Consider the following 22,138-nt stretch of genomic DNA (forward strand, 5'->3'; position numbering starts at 1 on the left):
CTGTGGGACACCCAGAAGTTTTGGGAAACATACAGATCAACACTGTAAAGGCAGTGCAAGGGCAATCAACAAGGCTTGGGGTGAGGAGCTTTCTTCTAACTCTGGAATTCTTCTATGCCTTGAGAAAAAAAATCCTAAATGTTTTTTATTACTGTGTCCTGGGTTGCAGTGTATTCTATTACCATCCTCATGAGCTGTTGAAACCAGGTGGGGCACTGTTCCCTTGCCTCCTCCCCCCAGACTATCTTTCTGTTAATGGCCCATCATTGTCCTGCCGCCTGACTCAGAGATAACTCCCTCCGGACTATCTTCTGTTAATGAGCCTAATCAACACTTGGCCTCATGACTCATTACCCCATTGTGAGATGCTCCACCCAGAGGGAGGAACCAAGCATCCCATCGTGGATATAATCTGGGACTCTGAACACCAGAGACAACCCTTCCACTGGATTTCCAGAGGACAGGAGCTACACAGCCACCACTGGGCCTTTGGAGGAGCAGATCCTTTTCTACAGGATCACCGCTTCAGAGGACTGCAGCCACCATTCTACCAGACTGCTACCACCACCCTGCCTAACAGGGACTCAGGTTGTATCTTGACTCTGTCAGTTTGTACCAGTGTTTTCTTTTATTTTTTCCTTTTTTTAAAATTTCCCCATTAAATTTTTATTCTGACTTGGTGCCTCTCACTGGTTTGTTTTCAAATTAGTACATAGTGCTAGCAGACTATCCAGTACCAGCTCATGCATTTTATCTTCCAGGAAAATGGTAAGGTGGATATTTAAGTAAGACATTCTCATATCCGGGAAAATTTGTGTTACAATATTTCTCCTCTATTACCGGTAAGATAAGCCTGGGAACCAAAACTCTGAACAGCCTTTAATATTCAAAATCTCATTACTACCAGAGAGACTCATGCTCCCAGACACCTCATAAAGCGAGTCTGTGGATACTGCTCCCTTTCACTTCTGGGATGAATGAGTGATATTGAAGCAGAAGAGAGAATAATGAATAACAGTGTGGTGTTAATCGGGTTTATACACAGAGCTGTCTTGGAAATAACAATGCCAAAGGGCCATTCCTTACATTTTAGAGGTAGGAGCTTCCACTCAGCAGAGTGCTGGGAAAGGCAGGCAAGTGCACACCAGAGTAAAGCTGGATGGGGAGCAGCCCTGTTGGGAAGGACTTGGGGGTGTTGGTAGATCTCAATCTGGACAGGATCCAGCTGTGAGCCTGCAGACTGAGGGACGTGTTCATCCCACCCAAATCAGCACTCACAGGCTCCTATCTGCAACACTGCATCCAATTCTGGGTCCCCAGAATTAGGCAATGGCACTGACAAACTGCAGCAAGTTTAGGAGAGGTCAACAAGATGTTTGGGTCTGGAGCTCCTGCCCTTGAAGGGGTGCTGAGAGAACTGGTCTGTTTTCAACTGGGAAAGCAAAGACTTCTGCAGCACCTGGGAGGTCACCCCATGGTCTGACTCCACAGCAGACCCTGATCTAAGCAGGAGGCTGGAGTGAAGAAGTCTAGAGGTCCTTCCCAGGCTTCATTAGCCTGTTATCCTGTGATCCTATTTCTGTACAGGTCCTCTCCTTCCCCTCTCCTTCCCCTCTCCTTCCCCTCTCCTTCCCCTCTCCTTCCCCTCTCCTTCCCCTCTCCTTCCCCTCTCCTTCCCCTCTCCTTCCCCTCTCCTTCCCCTCTCCTTCCCCTCTCCTTCCCCTCTCCTTCCTCTCTCCTTCCCCTGTTTTTCACATGGTATATCCTATTAATTTCCATGTCTAAAATCCATTTTGTCCTTTTTTACTTCTAATCCTCAGTGTTTCCTTGTTTCTCTTCCTACCAGGTTATTGCTTCAAGGTTGTTAGGTCTCCTCATCCATTTTATTTCCTTTCTTTGTCCCACCAGCCATTGTTGGGGTCTCCTCCCCTGCCGTGTAGCCCTGGGAGAGGGGTCCTGAGGGGACAGACACGGGGTTTCCCTGCCCCTGCTCAGCCTCGTTCCCCATCGGTTGTTTTGTGTTCCCCTGTGGGGGAAGGACCCTTGGGTCCCATGACTGGAGGAGTTCCTCAGCAGATCCCGGCCATGCGGCTGGAGAAATAAACATCTCTGAAACATCTACCAAGAATCAGTCCATATATATTTCCTTTCCACGGGACTCCTGGTTTGATATATGCGTGTTACTGTAATCCCCGCTGTAGCAAGCCATCATTAAGCTTTTCTTGTTTCAAGCAACATTAATCTTTAGCCATTGATCTCTAAACAGAATTGAAAAATAAAACATCAGGCTATCTAGTTCTGTTTTCCTTAACCTAATCTATTTCTGATACCATTTGAGTTGACGTTACTACTTATTTAAATACAACTTCCTGTATTGAGAGGAGAACAAGTGTTGACTCAGATTTGAGTCATTTCTATCCGGTGCAGAAATTTCTTTCATTAAAAGTATTGCAGAATAGGTTCAGATGTTGGTCAATACAAGACGTGTTTAGCATTTAGGATGATCACAGCAGATCAATTTCTGGGTCAGCTCAGATCTGATTTCTGATCAAGGTTTGCAAATCTGCAGATAACAAAGGTGTTTTGGCTAGGTAAAATATCTGATGCTGAGTCTGGATGCTGAGCCCACACTGCTGGTGTCCCAGTAAAGGGAGGAGGACCAAGCCAAATTTGTGCAGTTGCAGTTAAACCAGCACTGGAGAAGAATAAAGAGAGATGCACTGCAGCAGCTGTGGCCTTAGTGCCCCTTGTATAAGAAAATCACAGAATCATAGAATGGTTTGAGTTCATCATCTCCTTCCAACCCCAGGAACACCTTCCACTATCCCAGGCTGCTCCAAGCCCTGTCCAGCCTGGCCTTGGACACTTCCAGAGATCCAGGGGCAGCCACAGCTTCTCTGGGCAACCTGTGCTAGGGCCTCAGCACCCTCAGAGTAATGAATTTCTTCCTAATATCTGATCTAAACCTTCTCTCCTGCAGTTTGAAACCATTCCCCCTTGTCCTATCCTTTGTCCTATCACAAATGTCCAAACTGCATTGTTTTGCATCTGAAATGAAGAAGGCACAGCCTTTATCTCCTTGTCTGTTTGCAGGGCTTTTGTGGGAAGCTCCTGAGATTCACACTCACCTCCAGTTTCAGTGAGGGGGAATAAGGCTCCTTATTGGCAGATTGATCTAAATCCTGGTGGAGCAGAACTAATAAAGTCACTGAATCCTAATAAAGTCACTGAATCCCAAAACACAGGTCATAGGGATACTGAGGCCATGCAACCCCACCCCCAGTCCTGTACAGGACAGCTGTCCTCACTGCATGGGGGCTGCTCCTGGTTCTGCTCCTCAGCTCTGGAAGTCACAGATGGAATATTTTACCTTATTTTGCAGTTCTGCCTGGGGTCATCTCACTACTGAGTGGGTGGCAAAACACTGAAATGTTTTTGTGGTGTCCAGCACAATTTGAAGAAAGCTTTTTAATAAGTTCATCCAGTTTGCTTTCCATGTGTAAGGCTTATTAGGCCATTTGAAAACTATGGCAAATTATGCCTCTGGCTCATATTTTTGCATCACTGTTGTGTCTAGAGTTTTCTTTCTCTCTCTAACCTTGTAGCAGGAGACATTCAAAAGAACATTACCATCCCTCGCTGCATTTAACTTAACCAAGATATGACTCCTGGGGCCAGTCTAATGGGGAAAAGAGCAGGAAGAGAGCATCATCTGTCAGCATATTAATGTTCTAAATTAATGCACATCCTTCTTCATAAAAATTATTCCTTCAATTCTAAGTCAAATAATATTGATTCTCAATGTGACACAAAAACAAGTGATCACTGTAATACCACTTAAAAAGCAACCTGAAGAGCAGCTGAGGCAGGAGGGAAGGGAAACTTGACAAGTGTTTTTGTCAAAGTGTCTGGAGAATGATTCTTTTAGGGGAGGCAAGTTTAAACACAGATAGGTAATTTAAACAAGCTTTTTCTGAAATTCCAAGAAGAGGGAAGAAATGCTCTCTAATTTCCAGTTTCTTAAATTGTGTTATTATTATTATTATGTAAGTATCTCTGAACAAAATGTTTTGGAGAATATAATTAACACATCACTGCATTTCTGCAGGATAGTGCATATAGTATTCCAATACGAACAAAACTTTTCCAATTATCTTATTCTTTCTTACAGCAATGCTACCTCCACACCAACCCTTAAAAGGAGAAATGTTCAGAAAAGGGATTCTCTTAATATTTCTCTTAGTATTAGATTTATATATGATACATGCTTGTAAATTCCAGGTGTCCCATTTATCACTTACATTGATGGATTCAGTTGTCCTATAACAAATTCCTGACTGTCTACCACCTCCAGTAGCACAATACATCACTACCTTTCTTTGAATATGTTAAGATTGTCACTGTGGTTCCTTCTGTCTCATCAGGATGTCCAACACCCATCCAGGCACAATGCAGGCTCTGTGATATGGATGGCTTTTCTTTCGTTGGAGGAAAATCCTCTCCCAAACCCCAAGTTTGGAACAGAAGCCAAATGGATGTGAGTTGAAAAATAACTCTGATGTGTCAGGGAAATTAAGTCTCTTTTGGGTCAGACAACCAAGTGAGTCGAGCTCTCCTGAGAAACATCCAGCATGAGGAGAGGAAGAGATGCAGCGGAGTGTCGATACTGGAATGGGTGCAGAAAGCCACAGAGAGGTGCTGAATCATCTGATTCTTCCTACGTAAATCTGAGTCCTGTAGTACCAGATCCCTCCTGGTTCAGACAACTTGACTCATCCTGTACCATGCTTGTGACTTCCTACATTTTCTCTCATGACAATCCTTTCATCCTCTCCCATGTAAATCAAGTCCCTTTGACACGATGGACACATTCAGTATGATGAGATTTTCTGTACCAGGGATCTTTTTCAGCTCTTTTTGCTGCTCTCCTGCATATCAAGCCTGAGCCACATCCCTGGCTGTCACCCACTGCCTCTTCAAAGCAGGAGAACACACACACACACAAACAACACACAAAGGGCTTTCTAAAAATGAAAGACAACATTCCCAGTAATTTCTGGAGTCAATACTAACAAAGCAACACATTGTTGAAAGATGTGTCAATAGGGACCACTCCACTGGATAAGAGAGGAGTATGGAGTGACTTTTAGCACTGGACTGTCCTCACCCTGCACCTGCTGGCTGCCTCTCTGGCCCTGTTTTCAGCTGTCCTAAACAACTTCTCAAAAACAGTCTGTACATGGCCCCCTCTAAAGCCTGATGGGAAGGGGATGTACAAAACTGAGGTCTAAATTAATCTCAGCTGTTTAACAAGCTTGCTGTTGAAGATATTACCTACTTACCCTCTACAGACAATAAGAAAAACTAAGCTACCCAATTTCATGTATCTTACCTTGTGCTGTGGCTTAGGAGAAATCCCTGCTGGAGTTTCCTCTTCCAATTATTAACTAAAGTAGGAACCTGAAAAATCTGTGAAGACTCTTCTGCTGGTTTTAATGACTAAAGTTAGTCAAATTGGGTTTCACTCCTAAGGTGGCCTGTGTCTGCACTGCCTGTGTAGGTTGCCAGCTGCTCCAGGCAAAGAGGTGCCCTTCTTGGTATTTTATACTGTAGTCATGAAATCCACTTCTTACATCTGTTGATTGATATCCTGGGGACTTCAGATGTCATGCACAGCTATGGAAAAGCTCTCTGTGAAGAGCCAAGGTAATTGTAAAATGGCTTACAATGAGGCATGGAAAGGCTATTGCAGATCCAGCTTTTGTAATAGAGCTGCTCCTTCTTCCAGCCTTGAGGGAGAGAAAATGCACAGAATGTGCCTGTGTGTCTGGTGTCATGTTGAATTTTATACTGAATGTACTTAGGAAAACAAGGATTCATATTCCAGCTGTTCACTGTAGTGGACATTTCAAACAAGACTTTCAAAGGAGAAAAGGCAAGTCAAATCCATGATCTATTATTATAGCTCAGGAGTTTATAAGGGGTGAGGGGCTATATTTTTCTAGGAAATTGTGTTAATATCTTCAGTTTAGGATGGCTTAACATTTCTGCTTTCCAGCTCTGCACCCTCTTATTGCATCCTCTTCTTTGTGTTCCTCTGGGACAGAAACACACGGTACTGCCGAGGATTAAAGCAGGGTGTTTGACGCTGCAATTCAGAACATTGTGTGGCCCCACGGGCAGCTCTGAAAGGCTCATGAAAGGAGCAGTGAACTCAGGCTTAGACAGGCCAGAGAGCAGCTCTCTCACACAGAACCTCTAAAGGCTTTTGCCTCTGCCTTCAGTATCCCCAAATTGCAGGGGAGAAACCACTGAAACAACAGAATCTGCAAACAGAAATTAGAAATTAGAAAAAGGCCAAGCTTCACCTGCTGAAGATAAAAAATATTGGACCTTCTTGACAAGAATTCTGGCAAACCCAGAACCTCTCCAAGCCCTTCCAGTGAAACAGGATGCCTTCCTAAGGGTGTGTGCACAGTAAGCAGTGCAGCATTTTCCTGCAAACACTGAGCAGATCCCCTGCAGGTCTGCTAAGAGATGTCAGCTCAAGTCCTGGATGCCAAGTGCAGGATTGCACAGACAGAATCCAACAGAATTGATTCGTGTGGCACACCAGCGCATTCACACAGTTCTGTTATTTCCAGTTCCACAACCAGAGCTCATGGAGCTGGATGAGAAACCTCCTTGTCTCACCACAAAGATAAAAATATCCAAAAATAGCTTGTTTTGCATGAATGCAAGTCTCCATTCTGAGATAAACAAATGTTCAGAAGAGTCCATCATAATGGCTCATAGTTCAAAGTACATCCCTCTGTCAGTGTGGCCAGTGGAGCATTTATCCATTTTCTCTACTCTGGATAACTTCCACTGTCCTCTGCCTCTTTTGATTAATGTGCCCAATTTTCCAATTATTCACCAGGTACTGATATAAAGTAGTTAATGGATGCCCTTACAAGGGCTTTGACAAACATGAAGGTGCTTGAATTCAGCCCTTCTTAAATGTGCATTTTGTTGTTCACAGTGGAAGCCAGGGATGTGCTGCAGCCCATTCCACGGGCAAAGGGAAATGTTCCACAATGTAAACGTGGTACAAGAGACATCACCAGCACGAGGACATAGTCAGTGCCTCACTGTGACTCTCGCACAGTGCCAAAAAAACTTGTCTGGGTTAATGTTGCCACTATTACACTACATTAATGGAAATAGTACATTACATTCTTTGCATTGCTATTATACAAAGCTGCACAGTTCCAAGTCCAGCGTGCAGCACACCCTCCTCCTTTGAGTGTATAAAAGCAAGCACCAATGAAGTTTGCTTTATAGAGAAAAATACCAAATGCTTTAATATTACTATTATAAGGAAAATTTGTTTTTATTTTCTGTCTCAGTCATAAAAATAAAATATTTCCATTCATATAGAGCCAAAGCAAGTCTTTGGTTGGATACATTCTTCTGTCCTTATTGAGACAGATATGATATAGAACACAAATAAAACTTTGAGAAATGAACTGAAATATATTTTCCACTCTCTTTGTCCTCTCCATCTGCAACATAATCGTGGTCATAGCAACATCATTCCATGGGTTATCTGTTTTTCTTCTGCTTCTATTCTTACAGGCTGTCAGCATCTGCACTCAGCAGGATCAGAAAGGATTGAGAACAAGTGGAAGTAGGCACAGGTGGGTCTGGCACACCCACACTTTCAGGTAACCTGATGTGTTTCTAGAGCCCATTGCTTTCCTCTCACAGAGATCACAGTGGGTGTTAGTGCCCTTTTGGCTTTTTAGTAAATAACTCAATCCTTTTTGGTTTCCTTTTCTGTAAGACTGGCTTCAAGCTGAACAGACTCAATCTTCCACTTCACTTTCTTCACAGTGGTTAATGTGCAAGAAGAAAAATGAAGCCAATTTGGTAGCTACTTCAGAAGTGTTTACTCACCTCAGTCATGCTGCAGCGTGTGGAGTGGTGGAATTTACCAGGGGAAGAAAAAGCAAAAACGGAAAGAAATTAAGTATTAAGAGATTATGTGGGGAAAAAAAACAAAACAAAACAAAATTTTAAAAAGCCCCAAATAAACAAAACAAAACAAAACAAACAAGCAAAAAAATGAAACAAAAAATACCCTACGAACCTGAAAGTTAAGCAGAGGAACAGAAAATGTTTATTCTTGCACAAATTCTCAAATACTTATGTTCTGCTGTGCTCCGAAAGAGTTAATCTGGGTGTCAGCCAGGAACCCGACTAACGATTCCTCTGCTCCTACCTCTTACATCAGCAGCAGATCAAGATCAAATTCAACATTAAAATGCAGCGAATAGCTATAAGATGAATCCTTAATGAAGGGAGCAATAGGTCAAAGGGGCACATTTGTTATTCAATAATCCAGTAAAACTTTTCGATCTGCTGAACAAAATATCTCTGTGCAATGCTAAAAATAAATGAGTTGGGTCCTTCTGACTGAGACAGTTTATGTGTGAGATAATTTCAGCAGGTCTGAAAGTCATCACAAGAGACTTGCTTCTGCCTTTTAGTATGGTTGTTTTGGTACCTTCCATGTCTTTCACATTTTAAGTGACTGTACAGTAATTCCCAGGCTCCACACATTGAATGTGCCTCAAAGGGACCAACCTTTGGTTCCTCACACACTGCTGCTGTTTTGGAGGCAGTCTGTGCTTATTGAAACAATCTTTTTTTTTGAGAAGTCAAGCTAAAGAGTCAAATAGAGAAAAGAGATACACACATAAATAGCAGATTCAAGGAAGTCCTTGCCAAAGGATGTCAGGGATGTAAAAAGTTTACAAGGCTTCAAGGAGGCCTTGAACCTTGTAAGAGGTTCTGGGCAGAAAAATCACACACCAAGCTGGCAAAAATCCCATAAACTCACCCTCAGATCTTGCATCTCTTCAATTCCAAACAGGCGAATGTTTTCTGAATCTCAGAAAATTGTATCTACAGACTTGGAACTTTTTTTGTTTTAGAGAAATTCGGTAAGGAATCAAGCATTCATTCAGAGATAAATGATCTATTTTGGCACAGCCGTGATCCTTGCAGGAGACACTCTTTTTTTTGCTCAGAAAGTGTGTTTGCAGAATGCTTGTCATTCATGAAGAAATAAGAGTTTATAAAAGTTCATGCCCCATGGGCAATAAATATGGAATAATATGTTGTACAGAAATATTCCCAAAACAAGGCTCTCTAAGAATATAGGATCAAATTCCAGCATACTTGGACAGTGAGAAAATATTTTTAAGTCAATAAGAATTGCAATTAAAATCTTTTGTCAGGAGAAGATTTCAGGAGAAAAACAATTGCAGTGTTTAAAAAAAGGCTGAAGCATTATAATTCCACATAAATGGCTACAAAAACCATTTGGCTTTCTACCGATCAAAGTCTGTCTCCAAGTACTTGCCATAGACAACAGAAAATAAAAATCAGCAGAGATTTGAAAAGCAAAATTATGTCAGAATCTTCTGTTTTGTTTTGTTTTGCTTGTGGCTCGTAACTGGATGTAGCATCACTATCATTTTGTAAAAGCTGTTTAGACTGAGTTTTGGGGGTGTTTCTGGTCTGCTTTCCTCCCCTCTGGCAAATACAAATAACCTGCAGCTGGTTTTGTATCCTGTATTTCAGATTCCCAGCTCCCTAAATCCCACATTTCTGACTCTGTAAATGCATCAGCCACAGCAGCTGATGCAAGTGGCTGGAACCTCTTTTTGTACTCTATAATCTAACGCACTTAGCGAGCCAATGAATATGTGGGAAAGGAGGGGCTTTCTGGCTGAGGGGCTCTGTGCAGGGGAACAGCTGTTGAGCAGCAAAACCTTACCCAGAGCCAGGCAAACACACTCATTCACATCCTCAGTGCCTCTGTGCATCAGGGCTGGCAAGGCAACTACACCCCTCCTTCCATCTCTGCAAAAAGTGAGCAAACTTGCTCAGAGAAACAGAAAGGACAACCAACCTCAGCAGTGAAACATTTCAGCAGGTCCAGCCATGGCCTGGGTCAGTAATTTCTCTTGGTTAAACCACCTTGCTCTACATGAAGAACGTCTCAGGGGGTACTTAAACAGCACTGAGGATTATTTAACCTTCCTGTGTGGGCCCAGGAGGAGCCACCTATTCCTGCCCATGGCTTTGGTGTACTCCGTGATCTTCATTGTCGGGGTGGTGGGGAACTTCTTGGTTTGCCTCGTAATCCTCAAGCACCGGAACATGAAGACCCCGACCAACTATTACCTGTTCAGCCTGGCAGTCTCGGACCTGCTCGTGCTGCTCTTTGGGATGCCCCTGGAAGTCTACGAGATGTGGAGCAATTACCCCTTCCTGTTGGGGCGCGTGGGCTGCTACCTGAAGACGGCGCTCTTCGAGACCGTGTGCTTTGCCTCCATCCTCAGCGTGACCACGCTCAGCGTGGAGAGGTACATCGCCATCCTGCACCCCTTCCGCGCCAAGCTGGAGAGCACCCGCCGGCGCGCCCTCAGGACCATCGTGGCTCTCTGGGTGCTCTCCGTGCTCTTCGCCCTCCCCAACACGGGCACCCACGGCATCGTGCTGCAGCACTTCCCCAATGGCACCCTGGTCCCCGGCTCTGCCACCTGCACTGTGGTCATGCCCCTCTGGATCTACAACTGTATTGTCCAGATCACCTCTTTCCTCTTCTATGTGCTGCCCATGGGGGTGATAAGTGTGCTGTACTATCTGATGGGGCTAAGAGTAAGTCCTTCTCCAACTGTGCTCAGTGTTTCCTTGGCTCGTTCTTGTGTGTTTGTGTCTATATGTGGCTTTGAGTGATTTTTGCGCCTCTTTCTTGCCCATCTGTTTTCTCCCCAAAACAGCCAAAGTGTTTCAAACCTCTGAAAACAGTAGATCCAGCTCCTTCTCTGGTTGCAATCCCATTCTGAAATTAATATAGCTATGTTGGGGAATAATTTACCCCAATCTTATAAAAACTTACCATCACTTCTGCTCACATCTGAATGTTAATGAAACACCCAAGTCTCTAGATTGATTCCAGCCTCCCAGAGATTTACACCTTTGCAGTAGAGACTAGAAAGAAACGGACCAAAAGGAAAATGTGGAAAGAATAAAAAGAAGATGAATAGTGATTGAATCTTGTGTCCTATTTGTTTTCCCTTTTCTTGTGACTGTAGAATTTCCATTGCATTACTTTCTCCTTTTCCTTCCCTGCAGCTGGTGATAATATTCACTTGTTAAAGCTCACGAAGCTCTCATAAACTAAAACGTTACCTTTTTGCTGCAGCTAGCAAATGCAGCAATCATTTCTTTATGTAACTACAGCCTTGTTTCACCAGGCTACCTTAGAGCTTATATTCCTTCTCTCTTCAGAAAGTGAGACTACTTTTGCCAAGTATCCATCATGTACATGTGTGGATAAAACAATCAGGATCACAGTGTTATAAAACTATGAAGCACAACACTGAAATGCACTGCTAATCCCAGTGACCTGATGAGTGCTTTCTTCTATAAGTTACAGACATTTAGACAATATAAATCCTGTTTTACGGCACTGAATATAACTTAAAGCTTACAAAGATGTGTCTGATCCCATAGCAAGAAACAGAGATGAATGAACTTATTAAATAATGTGCAAGAAACTCAGCCAAATCTCTGCTGGTGTGTATATAATTTTGTTGGGCTGGCTGATATTTACTGTTCCCTGAAATTACACAGAAGCAATTTTTACTTACCCAGGGAAAAAAAAAAAAAGGATTAACTGACAGAAATCTGTATCACAGAGCAGATCCTCGAGGCAGTGAATGGGTTAAACTATCCCCAGTGTCTGGAGGCTGTTGAGGGGTCTTTACATAGTGTCAATGAATATTTTGCAAAATAAGACCTGAAGGGAATGAAAGGTGTTGAAAATAGAGTTGTTACAAAAAGAAAAAGATAAATCCCTGAATTAATAAAAAGAAAACTTGAAGGTTGCAATAACTTCTATTTGCAGCAGCAGATATTCCTATACCCCTCCCAGAAGAGAAGCTCAGTACCAGATGAGGGCTGATCCCCCAGGACTTCTGCAAATTCACACAATTGTTCAAGCTGTCTTTCCTAAGGACAGTAATGTTCACTGTTTGTGCCTCTGTTTTTCTGTATATCCAGCTCAGACTTCCAAATTTCAACAGGATCCATCCTGGCTAGATCTGCATTATCTCCAAGCTGCACTGGGCAAGATGATTTCATTTCTTCAACAGAAGTGATAGAAGAATGATGTATATTTATATAATTTTCCAAGAGGAGACACTTCTTATCTACTCACAGAGGATGAAACCTGTGAGGCTTTAGCAACACCCTGCAGTCTCGTGAGTGCCACATATCACTCACAGAATGTAGTAGAAAAGCTCAGGGTTGATCCAAAGTTTGTACAACAGCTCAAATTCAGCAAACAGAGACGTAACCTTTTCACAACCAGGCTTTGTAGAAAGGGCATTTCCTCACCAGTTTCTCCCTCAAGCTTTGCCAGTGCAGGAGAGTCTCAGGACGCAATGCAGAAGGGAACAGGTGACCTGCCAAGCAGCTGTGAGAAGGCAGCAAACATGGGTCATAGGGTAACTGAGTAAATTTACAATTTAATTCCTTGAAAATTGTAAAAATGCATTTGTCTTTTTCACTGTGAAATGGTTGATTACCTCATTATCTACTTGGGTATAATTTTAAGGCCTGATGGCTTAATATTGCAATGTTATGGTCAATTGATCTGTCCAGCACCAGCGTAAAGAAGAGGACACTGATCATTGCACTGTAAACTCCTTAGACTTCATTGTGGAAGCTTCCTGCTGCCTCTTTAATGGGGTTCTAATCACAGATACCTTTAGGATAAATCCCTAAATCATCCAGGCTCTTCAAACCCAGTGCAGCTGTTGGGCTACTGCTTGCAACCCACAACCAAAGAGCTGAGGAGGAAGAGGAGAGGGAGGAGATGAGAACATTGGGAAGTAGCTGCTCGTGGAAGTTTATCCCTGGAACACTGATTGAGATGGGCTGGGATTGCTTCAGAAGAAGTCTGCATTGCAGCAGGATTCAGTGTGTGCCCATTTCCTTCAAACTGATTCCTAAAAGGACACAGGCATAGGTGTGGATCACTGCTTGTCTAAAAGTTATGCTCTATTTAACAAGGGTTTCTGACAGCCTAGGCTGGATGATTCTTCTCCCAAGGTTCCAATTCTTCTCTTAGTCTCTCATCCCCTCAGTAACTGGCAATATTAATAATAACAGTAATAATAATAATAATATTAATAATAATATACACACTGGCAATTTTAATTTAGCTGTCTTTGAAGCAAGACAACTTATTCTAGCCAAAGCACATCTGGTCCAGATTTTATCATCAAAATCTATTTCAGCCCCCAAATGCCCAGTTGTCAAAAGCCCAGAATCATCTGTGGATGGTGACTGCCTTTGGCTAATTTCTGCAGAGCCCAGCACAGCTCTTCCAGAGCCTGTCCTCTTTCCACGGAGGTTGTTCAGCAGTCCTTGTCCCAGTGGCCAGCTCTCCTTTGCTGTGGGGGTGAGTTAAGGGCACACCAAGGCTGCAGCTCAGCAGCAACTGCTTCAGCCAAATCTCCTAATCAGGCAGGACTGCAGGCTTTAGCACAAGCCTTGTGGGGTTTAAATATCAATTTTTCCATCAGCTGGGGAGAAGCTTTGATCACCACTAGTGTCAGACAGGCCAAAGAGTTTACAGAAAACAGTTCAGCTTTTGCAGATTACAGAAAACAGTTCTTTTGCAAACCTCACTAGGTTTGTCTGGGGATAGGTGAGACCCTAATTTCACTCTGCCTTTTGACTTCTGGGATGAAATGCTGTCGCTAATAAAGATCTGAGGGGAAAATCCAATTTTCAGCTTCTTGCTCCAGTCACTTTTAATTCTCTTGCAGTGAAAGGGTAACATTCCTCTCAAACCTACACAGCCTCATACATCACAGTGATGTAAAAGTAACCACCACCTGGGCTGGAGTTCTACCCCTCTCAAACCACTGGCATTAACTCAAGTTACAACCTTTGCCATAGACTCACTTATTTTTTTTTTTCCCTCCCTGTTTCTAATGATTCATTGTTTCATTAAACTGCAGCTGCTGAGTTATTCTTACTTGTTACACCTTCATCACTTGAGGCTAAAGAGGAGCCTTACAGCATCATCAAAATAACAGAAGGAAGGTGAAAAATAAAGATACATGTGTCTCTGGTTTATTACAGCATCAGCACACTGTACTCTCTGAGGCTTTGGAATATGCCTGGAATAGATTACTGTTGAGACTGAAAAGCACTGAAGGGAATCCAGGGGTTTTAATAAATCTGATCATTTATCACTAGATGTGTTCCAAATCAACTGAGTCTTTTCCTCAAGCAACTGTGGCTATGACTAAAAGTTACAAGGGGAATAATGTAAAACACGAGAGGCTGAATTGCACTATAATTGATTATAATTCCATTTACATGTTTTTTCCTTTTATAAATAGAATAAAAGGAGCATTGCAAGAAGGACTCATTTCATCATCCTTACAGAAAAGTGTTATTAATCAGAAATCAGAAAGCAAAGTCACAGTGTAAAAGGCAAATGGCACAACTAGCATGTTTTCATGAGGTTTTTACAAATCCACAGGATTTCTGTCTTTTCCCTCATTCCTGATATCGTCTCGTGTAATTAAAAGTTTTGTTTCCAGTTTCTCTCAGCTGAAAACAGCCAAAGCTGTTGGCTGATCAGGAGTTCCCACTGCAGGAAGCTGGGGACAAATATGGACTTTCCAGACATGATTTCTTTGGTGTTCAAATCAATTGTCCTATTTTTCTAGACCTGATCTTTTTGTCACCAAAGCACCAGTGCTCTCACCATAAACCTATTGGGGAAGGATTTCAGGGAGGATCAGCCTATTGCTCTTTATGCCCATTTTTTAGAAGTCCAGGAAAAACCGTGGGAGAAAAACCTCTCCTTGTTGTACCTGAGTAGTCTGTGGCTAAATCTGTGTGTACCATGCACCCTGCCCGTCTGCAAGGAAGCATTTCTGGGGTTTGCTCATTAGATGGGTTGAATATCAACTATCCCCAGCACTCAGGGCATGAAACAAACACCCTTGAATTCTACAGGATTTTTTCCAATGATTACAGCTGTGTTGTACTGAGGCCTTACTGGGTATTTTTTGGATCATTGGTTTGTGCTTAATTGTGGGGAACACTTTTAGGAAAATAAACAAACAAACGATATTTTGCTAGAAGAGAAAATAATGCCTAGCAAAATACTGTTGGAATTGAACATAAACTGTGAACCAAGTGTTGACTCAATGAGAAAAGGTAAGTGGGGAAGGGAAAGATAAATTTGCTGTAAATACACAGGTTCAGACTCATAAAATCTGCAGATTGTTTTGAACCTAAAGCTTCCACATTTTTCTAGTCAAAAACCAAAATTTAAATGTAGATTTTTTTTCAGTGAGTCCTGAGTGGCTCCAAATTTTGCTTTCTCAAACTACATCTATCAAAATATCAAACAGACTATGTCTGGAGGGGATGTGCTCTCTTGTCTAAACCGTCCTTTGGTTTCCCCCCTTTTGCCAGTTGAAAGGAGATGAATCTCTGGAAGTGGAGGAAATGGCTGTGAATGTTCAGAGACCATCCAGGAAATCAGTCACCAAGATGCTGTGTAAGTAGTGAGTCCTTCTATGTTTTATTTACCATAGACAGGAGTGTGACCAGATCCTGAAAGGTATCGAGCAAGTTTATTGGATACAAGAGTTATGAGATGAGTAGCTGTTAAAAAAACAACAAAAAAAAACCCCAAACAAAAAAAAAACCCCAAAACAAAACAAAACACCAACTTATTGCTGTTTTATCTGAACTTACAGGATGCAGCAGCAAGGGTAACCACCAAAAGACTCAGAAAGCCAATTTTCCTCCCCAGCACAAGAGGAGGTTGAGCAAACCTACATGGCAGGTGCTTGCACAGCAATTCTCCAAAATCCCTCACTCCAAACTGGCTCTTGCAGCCCTCCAGCAAGGATCCTTTTGTTTCAAATAGTCTATCTTGTACATTTTTACAGAATGTGCATCTGTTTTGCATTACACCATGAGCTCTGCTCATGAGCAGGAATCCCAGAATGGTTCAGGTTGGAAGGGACCACAGTGGACCCACTGGTCCAACCTCCCTGCTCAAGCAGAGTCATCCCAGAGCACAGGATTGTGTCCAGATTTTTCTGGAATATGTCCAGTGAGGGACAATCCACATCCTCTCTGGACAACCTGTTCCAGTGTGGGGTTGCTGCACAGTAAAGAAGTTCTGCCTCATGTTCAGGTGGAACTTCCTGGGCATCAGTTCCTGTCCTATTGCTGGGCCCCACGGGGCAGAGCCTGGCGCCTCCTTTCCTCTGACACCTCCCTGCAGACAGGGACAGACAGGGATGAGGTCCCCTCTCAGCTGTCTTTTCTTGAGACAGTCCTGCCAGGCCAAGTGCATCACCTACTGCTGACTTAACCACTCCAAAGTAAAGCTGGACCTAACCAGACTTGCACATTGTGTAACACTCAAGAGAATTTATGCTCCAATCACCCTGAAAGCGCTCACATCACCTCCTAATTTGGAGCTGTCTTTAAGGCAGAGATCACCTTGCTACTGAGATGGTGTTTATGCAGCAAACAGAAACCACCTTCAATATTTCCTGCAACAACATTATTCTTTAAGACAGTTTAAGTCACTGTCTGAACCAAGAAACTGTACTTTGAAGCCAGCCTGGTTTTCTGAGCCTGGAATATATTTGGGCTCCATATATACCCCAACATTGCCTGGCTGTTTCCTGCTCTGTTTGAATGTCACTCTGTGGACATGCATTGGGTTATCCAATACAGAAATCAGTGGAAAGATTGCTCTTTTTGTTGGTAATGGTAAGACAGAAATTATGGCAAAAGTTTTGAAACCATGAATAAAATTTGTATATTAAGTCTCCCACCCAGCCTTCTGAACTCCCTGTCCTGTGCAGGCTGGTAAACCTTATCCTCCCATTACTGACCTGTTTCTTTCTCCCCTTTCTCCATGCCAGTTGTCCTTGTGATAGTTTTTGCCATTTGCTGGGCTCCATTCCATATAGACCGGCTTTTCTTCAGCTTTGTTGTGGAATGGACTGAGCCTTTGGCCAATACGTTCAACTTAATTCATGTGGTGTCAGGTAAAGCTTTCTTCTTCCACTTGCACAGAGACTGGCAAAAAAGAAAAGTATTTATGAGTGGTTTACTTGTAATTTGTAGTCATTTATTTTGTAGGGACATGAGATTTGCATGGAAAACCTTCTTGAGGTTTGCTGGGCAGTGATGAGAATGGTGCCTGAATAAAAACTGCAGGCAAGTTTTCTGCAGCTTTCAAGATCTGGACATGTTGCCAAATTCAGTGTCTGAATAAAAAGTCTTTATGTCTGTCACAAAGAGTAAAAGGGGGGAAAAAACGGATATCATGCATCATTACTAGCTGCTTTTCATTCTTGGGAATGTTCAGAAGTAAAGACTGCTGTCATTCAGCTGCTTTTAAGAAGTGCACAGGAGCAGGAGGCATCCTCCACAAGTTCTCTGGGGCAAATAGGAAACATTACCGAATGCAAGACAAGAGCCTTACATGCTGCTCAGAACTGGGAAATGAAACCAAATGTTTATGGCCTTGCCAACCAAAAAATGAAGGGCTTTTCAAAGAGGACTCTTACTTTAGTCTGCCACAGGAAAACACTGAATGTGGTCATTAGGCAGCTCAGACAAATCCAATTTTGTGCAATTGTCCTGGTGAGTTGTAGGAAATTAGCTTCCCCTGGCTGGAAGTTATCCTCTGACAGCTCTGATGGGGCACCAGCTGGGCAAACCCTGCTGTGGGGATGAGGGCAGTGCTGGAGGCAGGTCAGGGCAGCTCAAAAGAGAGCTGGTTCCTGAGCAGCTGGAGAGAGTGAGCTCCAATTCACATTCTCTCCCACTTTCCTTTTGCTGCAGTGCCTGAGCTAACCTTGGTGAGACATCCCTCTGCCTGTGCCAGGAAGGCAACAGAGCTCCACTGCTGCTGTCTCTACCCTCTGCACCCAAGCTTGGTGGAGCTGTATAGGCAAGGAAGAGATTTTCCTCTTCTGACATTGTTTCACACATAAATGTGTCTCTCTCTTCCCCCCACCCTTGTTCTCCCAGGTGTTTTCTTCTACTTGAGCTCTGCCACAAACCCCATAATTTACAACCTGTTGTCCCAGCGCTTCAGGATGGCTTTTCTCAGTGTGATTTCTCCTTGCTGCAAGCACTGTGCCCCTAAACATCCCACTCGCAAGATTTCATCCCAGAAGAGCATGTTTGTGATTGAGAATCACAATCTCATGGACTCTGCTGAAAACACAAGTCTCCCTGGCACACACAGGACATCTGTCAGCAGCTCTCAGCTCTCCACTGGCCTGTGACTTTCCATGTTGTGAACCAGGCGAGAGAGAAGGTTAAGAAAATTACTTTGAGAAACTAAACTAGAAGAGACCTTCCTAAAAGACTGATTTCAGCGAGCTCAGGAGGTGTCCCATTGAATGGATGATGGCAAGACTGTATTTAGGATGTGTTAGGGAAGCCCTGTATTACCCCCAAGCTGATGCGAGGGCTGGAAATCTGAGTTTGTTCACTGCAGGCTGTGCCAGCAAAGAGCTGCTTTAAAAGGTGAGAAACTCCCAGTGTTGCCAGCATGGGGGAGAGAATCAGCTTAGCAAAGTCTTAGCAAATGGCTTTTTGTGCAGCAACCTAACCATCAGTTTTTACTTATTTTGAAATGGGACAACTTTCTGCATAATCCTTGTCTACCCACATCTAGGTTTGGGTAAGCCAGTCCCACTTCCCTCTGCCATGACCTTCTTGAGGGTATGGCTGTTGCAAACCTCCCCTGTTAAACATTAGCAAACAGGAATGAGAGCAGCTCAGAGCTGGCTGATAAACACCAGCAATGGCTATTTCTGGGACAGAAGAACCAGGGAGCCAATAAGTGTAAAGCAAACTTTTGCTTTCTGAGCTTCTTATCATTACTTCACCTTTGGATATTTATGTGTTGTCTCCACCAGTGAAGCCCTGTGGTTGTGCTTCAGCAGACTTCACTCCTCCTATACCATGTGGATTGCAGAAGTCAGAGACCTACATGGGTTAGCAATCACCAGGAAGGAGCCTGGACAGCATCCACAACAGAGGGGATTGGGACAAACCTGATGCATGGGCAATAAAATGGGGAGTTTTGCAGTGATATTGCATCTACTAAATTCAGTTTTTTCCACAAAGCACAATATAAGGTCTGAAAAACTTTCCTGTGTCCCAGAAGTGCAAACAGATCCTAAAGGCAGTACACTCACGTCCAAGCTGACAAATTCCTGGGCCCTGCTCACTGCAGAGACAGGGCCCTATAGAATTTTGCCAAGGGAGTTTGGGGGAGTCCATTACGTGATAAAGAATTTTGTAGAATTCTGTCTCACAGGTTTCAAAGCCTGTTCACTTTGTTTCAGGGAAATGCCTCCCATGTGCATCGTGGCACAGGGCTGGGTTTAGTCCCCACGCTGGGCTCAGGCTTGGCACGCACTGCCACAGAGAATCATTGCATGAGTGTCACCAGGGGACTGGAGGCTACTTACACAGTCAGAGAACACAGAGTTATCCCAGCAAATAAGAACATTAGTTCCTGAAAGATGATATACTGTATGCATAAAGACATTTTCCATTCTGGTCACTGGGGACCCAGATGGCATTTCCTACCAAGGAGGAAGGGATTGTACTCAGTTACCATGGCCTCTTATTTTGTTTGCCCCGAAGTTTTCTGTTTGATTCTCACTGTGGGGCTTGAAGGTGAGAGACTCATGCTGGAGAGTCACCTTTTCCTGGAGCATAAGGGGAATGTTTTCAGACCCTTTTTACCAGCTGCAATCTTGAGAAACAAGCCTTGCAGAGGGGAAGAGCCACACACAAAGCCTGCAGAGAAAAGGCCATTCCTGCTCCCTCAAGACACAGCTGAAATGCTTTGCCACCCCCAAGTGGACACTTGCATTTTACCAGTGACATTTACATTTCTAAGCAGAAATTTTGCATTATTTTTCCCTCTGCCAGAGATTACAGCGTGTTTTCCCTCTGGACAGGCCATGCCAGTGGTGCCTTGCTGCCTGTGGGCTGCCCCTGTCCCTGTTCTCCTGCCTGCGCAGGGCTCCGAGCTCTGAGATCCCACCTGGGGACCACCTGGGCAGTGGCTCTGCTGGATTTCCTCCCACACCCTGCGCCTCCCTTGGGCAGATCCCTCACTGAGCCCAGGGGTTTCCGTGTCCCAGCTGTGTGAAAGCTGTCCTAGAGATAGCCAAAGGGGGGAGGAGACACTGCAGCTCGACATAGCCACACATCCACCGTGGGGTGGAGACACTCCTCTGCAAGGTTTTGTGGCTCTCTGAACACCTGTAATGCATTCAGGATGAGACAGCAGCTTGTGTTGGTGCACAGAGGGCCACCCATGAGTGAGAGCCATCCACGAGTGATGCCGCCCTCTCCTCTCTTCATGGGAGAATCCCAACCTTTGGCTGCAAAGCTCAGGGTTGAAAAATGCATCCCTTGACTTGCAGATGAGCATACAGACCTGCAGACAAGGGTTGGGGTGAAGCTGGAGGATGAAGATTTCATGTGGTCTTAAATAAAATGGCCACGTTTCTGTCCCAAGGGAAGACAAAAGGGTTTTGTGAGGAAGGGGAAGCAGAGGTGGGAGGAATGCATGTGGATGAAGAAATTTTAGAAGAGAAGTAGTGAGAAGCAAATCATCAGGAACTCACCTGGTTCTGAACTTTTTTTTTTTGTCCTCAAAGCATTTTTTATCACATTTAATTTGTTGTCAGTCAAAAGGAGTGATACTCATAAGCAAAAATTACTCAGCTTTTTTGGCCAAATACCAAAATCAAAGCTGAAAACATTTAGTCTTGCACCAAACCAAACCTTCTGTGAAAGTGTTATTGGGAGAGACATGTCAAAACTCCTCTGAATTCTGCTAAAAATAAAATAAATGCAGTGAAAAAAATGTGGATTAACTGGAGACTCCGAGTTAAATTCCCTGTGACTGCACAGCTCTGTACTCCCTCATTCCTGAAGGAGAATCTCTAGAAAATAGTTGAGGCACCTTGTCCCTAAATGTAGTCGATGTCCACTGGAGGCTTTTCTTCCCAAAAGGTCAGTGCTTGAGTTATTTATCACTCTGCTCTGATATTTACCTCCTGCATTTTGAAAGCTGCATCCAATGATGAAAAAAACAGGAAGATGGATAGAGATGTCAGGAAAGCTGATGCTTTTCCTTTATTTATACATTAAGGAGCTTTCATAGCCAAGTGCTGAAAAATGTTGGCAACTGGCTGAGAAAAAATCCTGTTGCACAAAAATTAAGAACAACTCTCTTTCCCCCGAAGTGGTGCCAGAAAGAACAACTCTCTTTCCCCCGAAGATAAAACTGTATTTATTTGAAATCAAGCGTGACTCCATGTCTATTGATTTATTTCTCTGCTTCTGTTTCCCTCTGGGAAACATGCAAGTGTGGGAGCAGAAAGTGTGAACAAGATGTGGAGGGTCTGAAATGTGCTGCAAGGAAGCACTCAAAGGGGAGAAGAATTGTGTTCTTTGCCAGTGAGTGATGCTCAGATCTAACACCAGGCTCAATTGGAAAAAACACCATGAACAGCAAGTGGGCAGTTCTGCTAAGTTTATTTGAAGAGTTTTCGAACACCACTGTGTTTTAAAGTGTTTAAACCACAGCTTATCAGTAAAACTAAATGTACACTTCAGCTGCAGAGATGCTTATCTGTATCTGTATGTAAAATGAAAATAAATGTACTAAAGTCTGTCTTCCTAAGCCTGGTCCATCCTCCAGAAATCCTCACACTTGCTGTTTCTCCCTCTGATTTCATGTGAGCAGCAGGAGATGGAGATTCCCCAGATGTTCAGCCAGCACCAGGCACAGGACACCAAGGACTCATTACAAGTCACAGTACTTAAAAAAAACCCCATATTTCAGCTGGTATATTTGCACAAAACCAGCACTAATCCCCATGGAACTTGTGACTCTGCACATCTGAGAGCTCATCCAAGGGCTCTGCACAACTGCTCCTATAGGGGAGGAGGTTAAAAACTGGGCAGC

The 22,138-nt window shown here is 43.5% G+C and overlaps 1 protein-coding gene and 1 long non-coding RNA gene across 4 annotated transcripts in view; one reads left to right on the plus strand and one right to left on the minus strand.

Moving 5' to 3' along the window:
- Window positions 1-7,311: 7,311 nt before the first annotated feature.
- Window positions 7,312-22,138, minus strand: part of LOC125333795 — a 176,121-nt gene continuing 161,294 nt past the window's right edge. For all 3 annotated transcript variants that reach the window (XR_007206969.1, XR_007206968.1, XR_007206970.1), the window contains 3 exons: window positions 17,013-17,199; window positions 11,709-11,857; window positions 7,312-11,046 (listed from right to left, as the gene is read on the minus strand). This is a non-coding gene — a long non-coding RNA (uncharacterized LOC125333795). The remainder of the gene's footprint in view (window positions 11,047-11,708; window positions 11,858-17,012; window positions 17,200-22,138) is intronic.
- Window positions 9,993-18,911, plus strand: NMUR2 (neuromedin U receptor 2). The gene is made up of 4 exons (XM_048320027.1): window positions 9,993-10,713; window positions 15,568-15,652; window positions 17,043-17,168; window positions 18,160-18,911. Exons 1-4 carry the CDS (start codon window positions 9,994-9,996, stop codon window positions 18,417-18,419), a joined length of 1,191 nt encoding a protein of 396 aa, XP_048175984.1. The 5' UTR covers window position 9,993; the 3' UTR covers window positions 18,420-18,911.

The sequence above is a fragment of the Corvus hawaiiensis genome, chromosome 15 (assembly GCF_020740725.1).
Source record: "Corvus hawaiiensis isolate bCorHaw1 chromosome 15, bCorHaw1.pri.cur, whole genome shotgun sequence".
Taxonomy (NCBI): domain Eukaryota; kingdom Metazoa; phylum Chordata; class Aves; order Passeriformes; family Corvidae; genus Corvus; species Corvus hawaiiensis.